We start from the raw sequence: 14,918 nt of genomic DNA on the forward strand, positions 1-14,918 counted from the left end.
GGTGGTGGTGTCGCGTGGTTGCAGCCAGATTCCGAGCAATTTTTTTCATCTCAGGAAGCAAGGCCACCCCGCTGCCAAGCTCCTTGTAAAGACACCTTCTCCAGGGCCTGAAATCCAGAAAAGCTCCGAGTAGCGCCCCCAGTGGGGTCACCTCTCCACTGAGATGGTGTGGGGGTTTTACCTCCCTCCTCTTGGCGGGGGGGGGGGGGGGGGCGCGTTCTACCTTCCTCTTCTCCACAGTAAGCCGGTCCCCTCCCCAGCAGGTGGCCCCGGTGTTCGCATGCACAGCGCAGCAAGGAAGCCCAACAGCATGTCCCACCTGGGAGAGGCAGTAATATCGCCTCTTCATTTGGGAGTGTCTGCTGGACCCTGCATGGACAGGAAGGGAGGGGTCATCCATGTGTAGGCCGAGCCATTCAGACAAATTCCCCGAAGAATTCTTTGTCAGTGTTTCCCTGCATATTTAGCCACTACTGGGACTGAACAGCCTTGACTACAAAGCTTGAGGTTCGTACCTGTCCTGTGCCTGAAGGGGCCTTCATGTGTGCGTCATACGCCTTAAAAACGGACGGCGCGCACGCAGGGTGTCACAGTGACGACAAAGCTTACTGCGGCGCCGTGCTGTGTCACGGAGTATTGGTGCTGTGCATCTTCCCTCGCGTCTTCGATACTTCTGTGGTTATGTGCCTCCAGGTTTGCAGTCGCCCCACATGATTCCCCCCCGCCCCCCAGCAAAAAAAGAAAGAAAACCGCCTCAAACAAATGGAGGAGTGTGTGTGTGCACAGTTGGCTCTTACCTGGGACGGGAAACGTAGCGGTGCTTTCCACTCGGGCCTGTTCATCGGGCTCGCCTCTTCAGCCCCTGTCCCCTCCTCCTGGGCTGGGGACCACCAGGCGGGGGTCACAGGATGGCCTCCGTCCCTTTGCTCCCTGCTCTACTGAGCCCTGTCGGTGCTTCATTATAATTAGCAGACCCAGCAGGGTTTCCTCTTCTGGGAGATGAGGCATGAAACCTGCTCTGGCCACTGTCACCCTCTTTGGTTAATCCGTCACCTCCAAACGCAGTGTGGGGTCTTCACCACCTGTTATGGGACCGCAGGCCCACGTGAGCCTTCAGATTGGGACTTCAGGGGAATTATGTGGCTTATTTACAGTTCTTTGCACCTTCCCTACCTCCCAGATGGAGAGAATATTATTGTATTTGTAAACATCTATTTAAATATTCTATTTGATCCTAGTGTTCAGAAATGCAATTAAAATTTCATCATTTTGGTCTTACATTTTGCCCATTGGTTAACTGTACTGCTATTGTTTCTCATAATTTGTAGGTTATTTGGGGTTCCCGATGTGAACAATCATGTAGCCCGTGAAGGACAGTTTTGTGTCTTTCTCTCTCAGGTCCTCAGATCCTGCTTTCCTTTCCCTATTCTGAGTCACAGCGCTGGCCAGCAGCCTGACAGCGGCTGCCAGTGAGTGTCTCTGCCCTGAGCACCCTCTAACTGATGTGAGATGATGGCCGCTAACATTTCATCTGTAGGAATGAGGGTGTGGGGTTTGGATGGGTCCTCTCCGTCCAGGGTAAGGGAGTCCCCTTTATTCCTGATTCGATAGAAGATGTTAGTATTTATTTTTCTTATTAATTTTTTTTCCCTCTTCTGATTGGAAGTCGCACATGCTACTCCTTTTCTTCAAGAGCTAAGCCTGATACTGTATCCCCTGTACCGGATTTGCCAAAATGTAAAGTTAGTTCTGTGTTCGCCCTGTGGAACGGTACGAAGTCCTGGGCTGTTTTCACTCATGTTCTCACCTCCACTTTCATTTCTCCAGTATTTATACTTTCCCCAAATTAGACTTTGTTATGAGAAGCAATATTGGATGTAATTTTTATTTTGTTGTACCTGTATACGTATTCATTTGTTCACCAGCCCTTCTAGCTCTAACCTTCGTTCTAGAATCTTCCAAAATGCACCTTTTGCTGGTTTCTTCAGTGAAGGTCTATTGGTAGTAGGCACTTTCTGATTTCTTCGCATGAAAATATGTTTATTCCACTCTTTACTTGAAAGTGGTTTTCCTGGATCCCAATATTGAAATGACGTCATTCTCTGTGGGCACTTTGAGGATGTTATTCTCTGTCCTGCAGGGATGACTGTTGCCCCTGAGAAGTCTGTCATCCATGCGACTGACATGAGTGTTAGAGGAATCTGCCTTTTCCTGTGTCGTTCTTAAGAGCCTCTTTTGTCTTCGGTTTTCCCCACTTGCAAGAACGTTTGGGGTAGTTTTCTGTGTAGTCGTCCTTCTCCGTAAATGTGCTTCCCGTGTCTAGAGCTCCGTATCATTCAACGGTCCTGTAACATTCTCACCATTTGCCCGGCAAGCAGACATAGGTTATGTTTCTGGCACTTGTCTCCACACCACGTCCTCTCTCTTTCACAGTGTCCACTCTCCTTGTCGTCTGTTCTGTGTTTTAGCCCACTTCTCCAGATCTGTCATCCAGCCCAACAGTTCTCACCAGTTCCTCTGGGAACCCAGCCGTGGAGGACTTTGTGGGATTTTTAACAATTTTAATTTGTATTTCCAAAAGATCTACTTTTTTTTGTCTGAGCTGCCTGGTCCATTTTCATGGTCTTTTTTTACTTGGAAATTTGGGGGATTCCACTTTTTCATTTCTTTTAACATTTCGCACATAGTTATTTTAAATTCTGTATCCGTCATACTTTGGATCTGAATCTGTTGTCCCGTTTCCTGTGTGTTTGGCGTCTCCAGTGTTGAGCTCACACATGGGTGATCTTTATGAAATGCTTTCCTTCCGAGAAGACGCCCAGAGCCACGCTGGCTCTGCAGACCTGGGGCCCCGGCAGCCCCTCTCCTTCCAGGATTGCTGGACGCGGGACTTGGGGTTCTCTCCCGCACCTTATGATGAGCTCGCTGTTCCACCGGAGTGTTTGCCCCTTAGGGTGGCGTTCACTTTTGCAGGCATTTGGCACTTAGTGCTCGCAGTTCTGGTTTCTCAGCACGTGGATTTGGTCTGCGTGGGGAGATGAGGTGGGCTCGGGGGTTAGAGATTATGCCTTACTGCCATTCCATCAGCACAAGAAAAAGTATGTTTTGTAGGGGAGACCATGCCATGTATCTTGCCCACCTATTGTGGCGCAGTCTGGTTGGAAGAGGAGGCTGGGTCACAGCACCCGTGGTCCCGGAAGCCAAGCCAGGGCCATGGAGAAGTGCTCACGTGTTGGGGCAAGGAGTGAGATCGCAAACCTGTTACACAGTGAACTCTGAGGCACGTGGTCCGACTGAGCCGGATCCAGTGGGACAGGCAGACAAGGCTGGAGGTATGAGGAAATGGAGAGAAAGGTAGATTGGGAGACGTTCGTGAGCAGTGTCGTAACTGATCAGATGGCGGTGGGAAGAGGCAGAGGCTGGAATCTGGGTGATTTTGAAGCTCTCTCACTAGAAATAGCATTGTAACCATTAACAGAAACAGACCCTCAGAGGAGCATTTGAAAATTATAGCAGATCTGTGTTATGCATGCTAATTTGATGTGAACGCCAAATATCTGAAGAGTGTCCGTACTTTTTTTTTCTTTTTTTCTTTTTTTTTACCTGAGCCATCCTGCCACCTGTTGGCAGCTCAGCGACAGCTCAGCTCGGGCCAGGCATTGAACCGCTATTGCTCAGAGCTCACCCTCTTGAGCGAGCTCTTAACCAACTGAGCCACTCGGCCGGCCCTCTGTACATTTTTTAAATCCCCAAATGATTGGATTCAGGGGTCAGAGATACAGATTTAAGAATTGACCACGTATATTGGAAGTGACTGTCCTAAGCTTTGGAAGTATGTAAATGAACCCTAGGAAGGTGGTGAGGGAGTGAGGAGCACACCTTCACTGTCGGCCACATGAAGAGGGGCCAGGAGAGAGAAAACGAAGCAGCGATTTCAAAAGCTAGAAAGAAAACTCTAGCTGGGTGTGGCAGACACATGGCAGGCACACCACACGCACCACCCCGCCTTGCTCCGGGGCAGACATTGCTAATTGATCACAGTACTCATTCTCCAGGAGCCCGGAGCCTGCCTTGGAATCCTCAATCCGGGGTGGGGGTCCTGGCAGCTGCTCGAAGCTCTCTGACTATCGAAGGAGTTGAGAACCACCGTGCATATCTCTCCCATGGGGTCTCAGATTTGAAAGGGCCCCACTGGGCTTCTAAGATGCTTAATCCCCTCTAGGCTCCCTCTGAGAAGGCCACACAACAAGGGCTGTGCCCCTCAAGGGGGTAGAATCCAAAAGTAGTTGGCTGTTCCCTCTGTAGATAGCTCAGGGGAGGAGAGGAAAAATCTACTGAAAGTAGAGCCAGAAAAGTGTAGTGACACAGAAGATACTAGAAAAGGAAACTTGTGTCCAGGTTAAGTAGGAGAAAATAGGCGATGGGATTGATTTTTAAGGGGATTGATTGGGAAGCCACAGAATAGATACTGTAGAGCACATACATTTGGAAATTTGCAAGGAAGGCATTCTGATGGTCCTGTGAATGCTTACATACGTGTGTTCCCGCAAGCAGGTTTTGCACGCATAGGTAAATTTTGTTTACATAATTAATAGGGCAAAGCCAGACTGTCCGTTAGCACTTTAATTTGGAAGTTCGGTTTTAGCATGAAGCATTGAGAGGATCTCAGTGGAGGGCGCCCAGGACAAGGACTGCGTTGGAATGAGACAGAAACTGCAGACATCCCTGTGCTGCAGGCCTCCATGTTTTCAGTGCCTGACGTTCAGTCATCTGAGAGTTTGTGTGTTCCTTCCCCATGACGTAGACACAGAGAGCAGACTGTCTCCTGCGTGCTGGAAGCCTGCACATCCGGGAGGGGCTCACCGCCGGTGACTGAGCCCTACATCAGGCAAAGCGAGCTTAGGTCTTGCACTTTAGTTCCAGTGGATGTAGCGCAGGATTCTGGGTAGAAATTGGAACGGGAAAGGTTTACAGCAGACCAGTTGTGCAGAAATGTCACCGGGAAGCTCATGATTGTAATTGTTTTCCCTGAAAGGTCCAGTAAGTTCAGGGAGCTTTTGAATGTGCGTTTGAACTTCACAGATTAACAGAAGCAGGAGGCTGTTCAGGAGATCTAGTCAACAGACGTCACTTCCCAGCCCCGAATTAGCAGGTTTGCCTGGTGGTCTCACTGTGACTTCTGTAATTCTCCCTTGCCTTGCGTGTCAGTTCACTAGGACAGTTTTGCGTAAAACACATGAACTGGGGAGCACTATCTTGCAGGAATTCTTATAGAAAAGCTTATCATTCGTAGGATTAAGACATAAAAGCCGGTGAGTCAGGAAGCTGGGCCTCTTAAATTCCACAGATAGTGTCTTAGCCAATAGTTACAAGGTATGATTTCTGGTTAGCCATGGGATACCTATTTGAAAGTCACAGCCAATTTTTAAGTGAAAAGCCCAACAAGTCCTCCGTGTCCAAAGACATTACTGGGGTGGGGAGAGGCCTGCAGACACCCCTCCCCCAGCCTTCCCCCCACCTTCTTTTTCCATAGCAGTTGGGGTATTCTGCATAATGGTTGACTTCAGAGCCCAGTAGATTGGGGTAGAGTTTCCTGTGACTCCCTCACTTTCTACACTCCCAATGGCCTTTCTAAGTGAGGCTCAGCTTGGCCCCTTCCGGCGGGGCGGAGTGGGGGGCTGACCTACACTTGCCCACAGCCCCAGTGGACCCTCTTGTCAAGAGAAACGTCATTCACGCTCCCTAGGGCTGGCACACGGATAGAAGCCCTCCACCACTGGTTGTGCGAAAGGATGTGCCCACCTTCCCTGTGTCCCTGTTCCCTGTGGGGCTAGTTCACAGATTTAAGCCCAACTCCCCAGGAGGTTCAATTCTAAAAGATCACTGACGCTGAGTTTACGTAGAACACAAGACCTTTATTATCAGAGCATGGAAAGATTCTGTGCAAAAGTGGTGTGGCCTCGTTTCCATGGCAACGGGTGGTGGTGTAGCGAAACCATTCCCCAGACCTGGCTGAGTCTTAGGAAGGACAAGCGTGTCCCCTTCCTGCCCTGTCCCCACCCTCTGGGATCCATGGGATCAGGCGGGAGGGCTCAGCCACAGGGTGGGGCTGCTTCTCTCTGACACTAAAGGGAAGGAGGCGAGGACGGCTGGACATTCGGAGGTGAGCTCAGTGGGCTTCCTTGTCCAGAGGTGAAAGGGCGCCTGCTGAGACAGGGCCCTGGGAGCCCAGCAGAGGTCAGGGGCCGGGGCCGGGGCGTGAGGGGTGCTTGGTGGGAGGCTCGTGCGGTGGGCGAGTGAGCTGGGTGACTGTGTGCCAGTGGTGAGATGATAATTAACTGAAGCAGTGGTCAGCTAGGTAGGTCGGCGGGTTATTATCATTATTAATAGCAGGTGCTCACCAGGTGATGTAATGAAGTCGTTCACAGGCCGTGATTGCAAACTATGAATCACATGAGCTGTGGCGCCTGGAAATCCAGCTGCGGTTTCCCAGTGGTTGTTTGTGACTGGTTATGCTGATTATAGGTGGCGCCCTCCCCCTTTGTTCCTGTAGCAGGACCAGGGGGTAGATGAGAAAACAGGACAAATGCCGACATTTACAGAGTGTCCCCCGTGGCCCAGGCCTTGTGTTGGCCTGAGTTTGTCCATGTCATTTAGCCAGTGGGACACATGATGAAGCAGGTGGCCTTTTCCCCCATAGCAAGGGTGACAAACGGCGTCGGAGGGGTCCGAAACTTGTCCATAGGGCCCGTCGTGGCCAGCGGAGCAGCAGGATTTGAGGCAGGCCCGGCTCTTCCCGCTCCGGTCGCCCCATGGCGGCTGTGAAGCGCCTTCAAATCGCCTGGGACCCCGCGCGCTGTCCCGGTCTGAAGACGAAAGTATTAAACCCTTCCGCACTGGAACAGGGTCTTCCGCCGACGGCGAGCAGAAGCCCCAGGCACCCCTCTTTGCAGGTGTATCTATGGATGTACACAGAGGCTTCCAGAGAAATCCAGACTGTACCCTGAGATTCGCAGCATTAACTTACTTTGCATCCCGCAGATATCAGTGGTCAGCAGTAAGTTACAATGTTGTTTCCCTAAGTCGCCCTGTCCACACAGAGGCACTGACATCACACGCCATCTTTCATTTCCTCATCCCCTGGGCCTTGATCGAAACCGAGCTGAGCCGGGCTGGCTGTAGGAACCAGATCTCGAGTGTTTGCAGGTCCGTAGATGCAACTCTGTGCTCTGTGTGCCGCCAGCCCCATGCAGGTGCGATTGAACCCAAAGACACTTTCATGGCAGAGGGCTGGCAGAGGGGCCGCGGTCGCATGAAAGCTAAACTCTTCATCCCCACCACTCTGTGTTTCAGAACAAGAAGAAAACTTTGAGTTTATCATCGTGTCCCTCACTGGCCAGACGTGGCACTTTGAAGCCACCACATATGAAGAGCGAGACGCGTGGGTCCAGGCCATCGAGAGCCAGATCCTCGCCAGCTTGCAGTCGTGCGAAAGCAGCAAGAATAAGGTAAGGAAGGCCCTTAGCAGGCCGCCCCCCAAAATCAAGAGCCGCTGATCATTAAAAGGAAATAGACAGAGGCCGAGCGTGATGCCCAAGGGAGGGGAGAGCGTCATAGGATATGTGTGATTGACAAGGCCCTGGTATTCTTTTTGAGCAAAAAGTGAAATAATGGAAAAGATAAGAAACACTTTGTGTCGATTTGTATCCAGTATCATATACTCGTATCCTAGCTTAACCATGTTCGTAGGACAGAATATCCCATTTTAAATCTTTACTCTCAACGAATCCCAAATGTAAAGCACAAACCTTTTTTATCATACAGGATGGAATCTTTTGGACTCTTATCACATATGCATCCACATTTATTTCTGTTTTAGGTAGAATGCACTCAGAAAAAGAGATGCAGACTAAAAAGATACACTGTTCTCATAAATGCTCGAAATTCAAATCCATATCAAGTTAGAAACTGATTCTTGTTACAGACGGGAAAAGTAGACACGCGTATGAGATACAGGGAATTAGAGAAGATACAGTGGGCATTTTCTAAACTCTGCTGATAAAGCCTGGTGTGTGTTTTAGTCAATAATTACAGGTAATTATTTTGCATTTGTTTGGGGGGGGGGGGGGGGCCAGGGGGGAGGCTTTAACCAGCATTTTCTTGATTCCTGCCCAGTGATATTCCTTATACAAAAGTCATTTTTCCCATTTTCTTTTTGCCATTAAAGATTCCTTCAAATTTCATTATTTTAATGCTTGGATGTTTTTCACCCCTTTTCTGGGATATCTTAGCATCTTGGAGAGCGTTTTGATTTTTCAAACTATGATCAACTGGGAACTGAAAGCAAAAACGACCTACAGTTTCATTTGAAACAATTTAAAGAAATTTCTGCCAATGATTTATGTCCAGCCTTGTCATTAAGAGGAGTCTATCTTTCAGGAAGATGGAGTGTCTTATTTTATTACCCTCTTTAACCAGGGTAAACCAGACCACAGTCATTATTATTATAATGTAATTTGCTTCTCTTTTTTAAAGCTGTTTTATACCCAAGGTGGGGAGACTCGCTGCCTTTCATTTCCAAGCACCTCGGCTTAATGAGTCCCGCAGCCACAGACGGTGCTCCCGGGTCTCCTTGCCGATGGGGAGCGACGACATGTCACCCACACAGCAGGGGAATTGAGTCTCAGAACAGGAGTGAGGAGGGCCTGTGTCGCCAAACAGACAGGCACAGCTCCAAATTTTGTATAAGGTCAGCGTGTCTCGGGTCAGACTAAATCCATGCCACATCAGCCAGACTCAGGAGGACCCGAGAGCATCAGCTCTTCTCACGCCTGGCCGGGCTCTTCCCGCTCTCTGTGCAAACAGGCAGCATCACCCCTGGGCCTGATGCACACACACACAGCAGCCTTAAAATGTGGCCCTTTTTCTCCCGCTAGCCGTGTGCACTCAGGCGGGCGCTGTCCCTGGGCAGACTCAGGAAGGCAGAACCACACCTGTTCACCTCGGGTGCCTGCTGAACAGGTGTGACAGTGTACAGCATGGAAGTAATAGCCACAGGGATAGCCTGAGGGCAAAACACAGACTCGGCTGAGAGTGAGCTTTAAGGAATGTTAGCCGCCTGTGGGTAATTCAGAGTGGGAGGTGGGTGTAGACATCCGTATACATCCATATGCCACAGAAATGATACAGGTAGGCAGACAGATACATCAATGATACAGGTAGGCAGACAGACACATCCCTGTGCACGTGCACACACACTCCAGGTGCCAATATAAATTGTTCAACATACTTTGAATACTTGGGTATCTAACCAAAGGAAATAAACCCCCAATGAAACATTATGCTATTAGGCAGTAGCAATTAATAAATTATAATTTATTATTAGGTGGTAAGCAATAAATTGTTCCATGTCAAACAATTTGACGTGAGATGGTTCAATTTATGAAGAATCCTTATACGAAAATCAAACTTATTCTAAGTGTCTTCTGAAATTTATTTGGCTTTAACCATTATATTGGGTTGTTGGAAAAGTCATGACGTGTTTTTTCTGTTTTTCGTTGCAAAAACGCGTCATGACTTTTCCGACAACCCAATATTAAACATATGCGGCATAAGCCTTAAAAACAGTATACATATATCCTTTTACCTAACACCTCAGCTTCCAGGAATTTATCCTTAGTAAGTAATCATAAACACATGCAAAGATTTAGCAGTTTACAAGAGAAGAAAATTGGAAACAACCTAAATGTCCATCAAAGTGAACGTCATAAATAAGTCATCGTAAGTGGAATATTAAGTAGCCATTTAAAATGATGGTGTTGGGGCCAGCCGAGTGGCGTGTTGGTTAAGAGCTGGCTTGGGGACCAGCTCTGGGCAGCAGGGCCCCGGTTCCGATCCCACATGAGGGCCAGTGACACTGCCCTCTACAGCTAAGATGCTGAACAACAGCTCGACCTGGAGCTGGGCTGCCCTGAGTCTCCAGCAGCAGCGTACGCTGAAGCCCCTACTGCAGTGGGCTGCCATTAGCTACCTTGAGTGGCTGGCAGCTGCTGTGAGCTGCCGTGAACGGCCATCCAGTGGCCGGCAAGCAACTGCCTCACCCGGGAAGCGTGCAATGATAATACCAACATGGGCCAGTGAAGCGACATCTTCCACAGTTAGACTGAGGAATGAAAGGACAGCAACTTGTCTGTTCCCCTTCCCCTATTCCCCAACACTAGTCCCCTCCCCCAATTCCCCAATAAAAATCTAAAAAAAAAAACATTACAGTAAAAGACACATTGTCATTAATCTCCCTCAAAATACTCCCCCTCGCTTCAATCACACTTATCTCATCGTTCTTGCCACTTTCTGAAGCAGTTCTGGAAGTCCTCTTTCGTGAGTGTCTTTAGTTGTGCTGTCGTGGCTGCCTCGATGTCCTGAATCATTTTGACTTTGGGGAAGAACCAGAAGTCACACGGTGCCAGATCCGGTGAATAAGGTGGATGAGGACACACCGTGATGTTTTTATTTGACAGAAATTGTCTTACCAGAAGCGATGTGTGACACAGAGCATTGTCATAGTGGAGGATGATTTATGGCACACTTTAAAACACATCTTCTCTCAACTGTAGCTCACACCGACTGACTGCACCAAACAAGTTGAAACTTGTCACACACTGTTACTTAGGTTCAGTGTGCCACTTCCCATATTGAAGATCCCTGCCTTTCCGTTGGATGGCACTCGGCAGCAGCACTCACCGTAGTTTTTGATCACACCCCGTGCTGATTAAGCCTCAGACTTCGCTTATAAGCAAATTATTTCTGTTTCATTTTCTAATCTTCATACCAAGTAGACACACAACAATAAAAGTACATTAACCAATCACATTCTCTGTCCACGTTCATTCACAAATGATCCAGAACTTACCTTTGTTCTCGTGTCTGGAAGAGTCGGTCTCAGCAGATAAGTCTTGACATGGGATGTTTCCTGCGGTGCATAATGCGTTCTCCATCACTTACCCTTTCCCCTAAAGCAGAGGAGTAATTGTTTGACATCGCCCTTGGCCTATATTTGCTCGCAGTCCATTTGATTGTTAACCTGACGTTGTTAGTAAATATGAACATTTCTCTCAGAGTGCTTACATTTTACGTTTGCGTGTCTTCCTCTATGTGCAGTCCCGGCTGACAAGCCAGAGTGAGGCCGTGGCCTTGCAGTCGATACGAAACGTCCGAGGGAATTCCCACTGTGTGGACTGCGAGACCCAGAGTAAGTGGGCGCCGGGAAAGCGGGCGGCGGGTGGTCTGACGAAGCCGGAACTGCAGGGGCCCCACGTCTGGCTCGTTCAGATCCTGCAGCCCCATGGCCCTGTGTGTAGGGAGGAAATGCAGTGTCTGGTGGCCAGTCGTGTTTCCCAGATGACAAACTCAGCAGTCGTGTAGGAGTTGAGTCCTCTCTGCCGCCTGCTGTAGGGACTGAGGCTAAGGACACGAGTGGATGACACATTGATGAAGGCTTTTTAATTTTTAAGGCAGAACAGCCAGTGTGGGCAAAAGTTCTGGAAAACGCACCATTCCTACACGGACGGAGAACTGCAAAGACCCCACAGGGCGGTTTGGCAGCGTGCACAGGAAGCCCCCCTGAGTGCTTGTCCCCTCTCTCTGGCCGGGTACCTCCGGGAGCTAAGCCAGGGACGCGGGGGCCAAAGATTAGCCTCAAATGTCCATAGAGCCGAATGTCACAACATCCCAAAGGTGCAGAAGCGGAAGACCCGTTACCAGGGTGACTGTTCTCACAGAGAAACATACGCAAACTGAACAAGTCATGTAAAAATGTCTTCGTGGAGATGGAGACACTTCCTGACGCACTGTGAAATGAGACAGTGTTTAGGGCAGAACGTAGTGGAGAGCCCCGTGAAGCTTTTTAGGTATTTGGGGGGCAAGACCTGTAAGGATGCCTTCAGTTTCAGCCCCAGGTGTCTGACTGGCAGGGTTGTCAGTGATTGGGCTTTTCTAATTTTTCTATAGAACAAGGATGCCTTAGGAAATTCCCCAGCCTGCATCTCCCCCGAGCCCCTCTCTGCAGTTCCTTCAGGGTCCTCTCTGGGGCTCCACTGCAGCTCCCTCAGGCATCACAGCCAAGAGGTACCCCTGATGCCCTGGGGGTCTGGCAGGCGAGATGGGCTGAGCCGAGGACCGGCCTGCAGCGCAGGCCCGCTGGCCACGAGTATGGTAGACCCCACGGGATCCGTGCTTCCACAGCCTATGCTGCTGACGCCATGCTCGCGGAAGTGCAGCCACACTCGGTTGTCAGCGCTGGGGGCCAAGCCCAGGTCCTCCCCCTGGTGCAGTGCCTGGGAGTCACTGCACTAGAAAGTGAGGGGCCTGACGCCGGAGATGGAGGCAGGCGACAACTCAGAGCTTTGAGGCCCCGGGGTTCTCACACCAGTGCAGACACACGGAAGCATCCCACAGTCTGTCGCTAGGGAACTGCCGCTGGTGATGCTTAGGTGCGAACGTTGCTAAGAAGTTTTTCCCATCTGTCGGAGCAGAGGCAAGGCCACCCCTTCAACAGCCTCAGCCCCAGAGTGCTCAGAGGAGGTCACGTCCCTATAGCTGTCGGTCTTATCTGTGGCACCACAGACAGGTGGGCACAAAATCCAGGGAGGGTCTTGCCCAAAATGGCATCAGAAGGCAGTGTTGCCGGGAGGATAGCAAAGGTAAGTAAGATGACGGCTGGACAGGGTCCTTTGGGTTTTGCCCACGGTGGTGGCCGGTGACTCTGGCTGCCCTGTTCCGGGGGAAGGTGGGGATGGAGGCCCAGAAGCAGAGGTGGCAGTTAGAAGGCGGGCTGTGGAGGGGAGTGGAGACAAGGTGAGGGTCCGGGGTGGAGGGGCGCTGAGTTTCCGCCAGCTGCTCGCCACGCCACCCCTTCCCCTAAACCCCCCACAAGCCCGGGCCAAACCCCTCTCATGCAGCCTGTACATTTGTTCTTTTCACTATACTCGTCAACCTCTAGTGTGTATTTCCTTACTTATTTTTTTAAATTATTATTATTTGGGGCATTTGTTTTCTCTTCCCAACGGAACGTCTCTGAGGTCACAGACCTGTCTTCTCATGTATTCCCCGTGGTCGCTATCACCGCCTTCCTGAACACCAATTAGACATTAAATAAAAGGCTGGCTGATTTCTGATGAATTAGCGTCCAGCCATTCGCCATCTATAGAATGACTCAACATAAACATGAGGTCTGCTGCCTGGGTTCTGTTGTTGTTGACTCTTCAAGTGCACCTCGAGTAAACATTGATTGTTCCTAAATGATTTGAAAGCCACTGACTGTCACGGTCGGCCCTATCTCCACAAAGCAGCAGAGATTCCAGCATGGAGCCAGCCCTGAGCCCAAGTTCTCAGTCTTAGAAGTCTCCCGTGTCACACAGGGAGTGATCCAACTCGGGTCCCAGGCTCTCCTCTGACCTCGCTCCTTGTTCTTGGTGCGATATCACAAAAGCCCCTGGCCGTTCATCCCGCGAGTCCGGGCTGGTGGAGCTGGGTAGTGACCTCCCGAAGGACCGACCCTGCCCGCCATCTTGTCACCATGGAGAATAGAAAACCGAGAGTTGCTTCAGTGGGTGCCCTTAACTGATGCCGTGTCACTTAATGTCACTGAAAATCATAGTTTTTCACCCTAGTATGCCTCTCTTTCATCTTTGAAATTTGCAAACACGCCCATCACGTGACTATTGACAACGTGGATGTGCCCGTGGTTACAGAGGCGGTTGTGAGGGACATTCTAGCTTTGGGAATGACCCAGCTGTCCATCACCACGCTGTCAGCTGCCATTCACAGTGGACACCAAGTCACGCATGATTTTTTTTCATGTGCATCTGCCCTCTCGAGGGGACTGCTGCTTGGAAGTGTCAGAAAGTGTGGGGAATTCCAAGGCTTTGGCCAAAGCCAGATATTTAAAAGTTGCCACCAACATGCCCAATCTTTTGAGACACCTAACCCAGTACCATGTACTGGCTGGGACATGTTTTCAAGCCATGTGATTCTAGGGAAGAGATCTGGGTGTGAAGTCTGACTGGCCGTTTCGTTGCTCAGATCCTCAGGGCAGGGGGTGAGCGATGATGACATGACCGCAAGTGGTACCTGTCCCTCTTCCCACAGATCCTAACTGGGCCAGTTTGAACTTCGGGGCCCTCATGTGTATCGAGTGCTCAGGGATCCACCGGAATCTTGGCACCCACCTTTCTCGAGTGCGGTCTCTGGACCTGGACGACTGGCCCATCGAGCTTATCAAGGTGATGTCAGCCATTGGGAATGAGCTGGCCAACAGCATCTGGGAGGAGAACAGCCAGGGGCGGACGAAGCCTTCACTGGACTCCACAAGGTAGGACCCAGGGGAGGGGGTGGCCACAGGGCGTCTCGCCAGCAGACAACTGGAAATGACCTTAATGACAGGCACAGTTGCCACTGCCCTGGCAACCTGTAGGAATGCTAATGAGGACAGCATGGAAATTGTGTTTCAAATTGGTCTTCAACAGACGAGGATAATTCACACTCCTTAATTTTTTATGTTTGTTTTACACCTTGGGGATTCCTCTCCCCTTCTTAGAAATATATTAAGCTTATAACCTTATGAATATATCACTTTAATTAATACATTCCTAATAGGCGTAAGCTGTGCTGTAACACCAATTAGGGATTTTTGATTCTTTAATTTTGTTATTCTAACATCTTTGATAAGCGTGTACTCAGTTGGCTCCTGTGCGCGCACACACAAATGAGTGTTTATGGAAACAAATATACTTTATTTTCTAAACATTTAATCAGCCAAGTATGGTGTAATGTATGGTGACTTCTCATTACCGTTAATTTTTACCCAGTGTTAAAAAACGCATTTATTTTGAGGCCATTTAGTTTCCCATTTTTCATTTACA

At 49.7% G+C, this 14,918-nt stretch overlaps 1 protein-coding gene across 1 annotated transcript in view; it reads left to right on the forward strand.

Moving 5' to 3' along the window:
* AGAP1 (ArfGAP with GTPase domain, ankyrin repeat and PH domain 1) overlaps window positions 1-14,918 on the forward strand; it is a 625,487-nt gene that overhangs the window by 533,050 nt on the left and 77,519 nt on the right. Inside the window, exons 12-14 of the mRNA XM_019628311.1 lie at window positions 7,354-7,508; window positions 11,158-11,248; window positions 14,146-14,368. Of these exons, the coding sequence (XP_019483856.1) occupies window positions 7,354-7,508; window positions 11,158-11,248; window positions 14,146-14,368 (469 nt within the window). The remainder of the gene's footprint in view (window positions 1-7,353; window positions 7,509-11,157; window positions 11,249-14,145; window positions 14,369-14,918) is intronic.

The sequence above is a fragment of the Hipposideros armiger genome, unplaced genomic scaffold (assembly GCF_001890085.2).
Source record: "Hipposideros armiger isolate ML-2016 unplaced genomic scaffold, ASM189008v1 scaffold_17, whole genome shotgun sequence".
NCBI classification, from domain to species: Eukaryota; Metazoa; Chordata; class Mammalia; order Chiroptera; family Hipposideridae; genus Hipposideros; species Hipposideros armiger.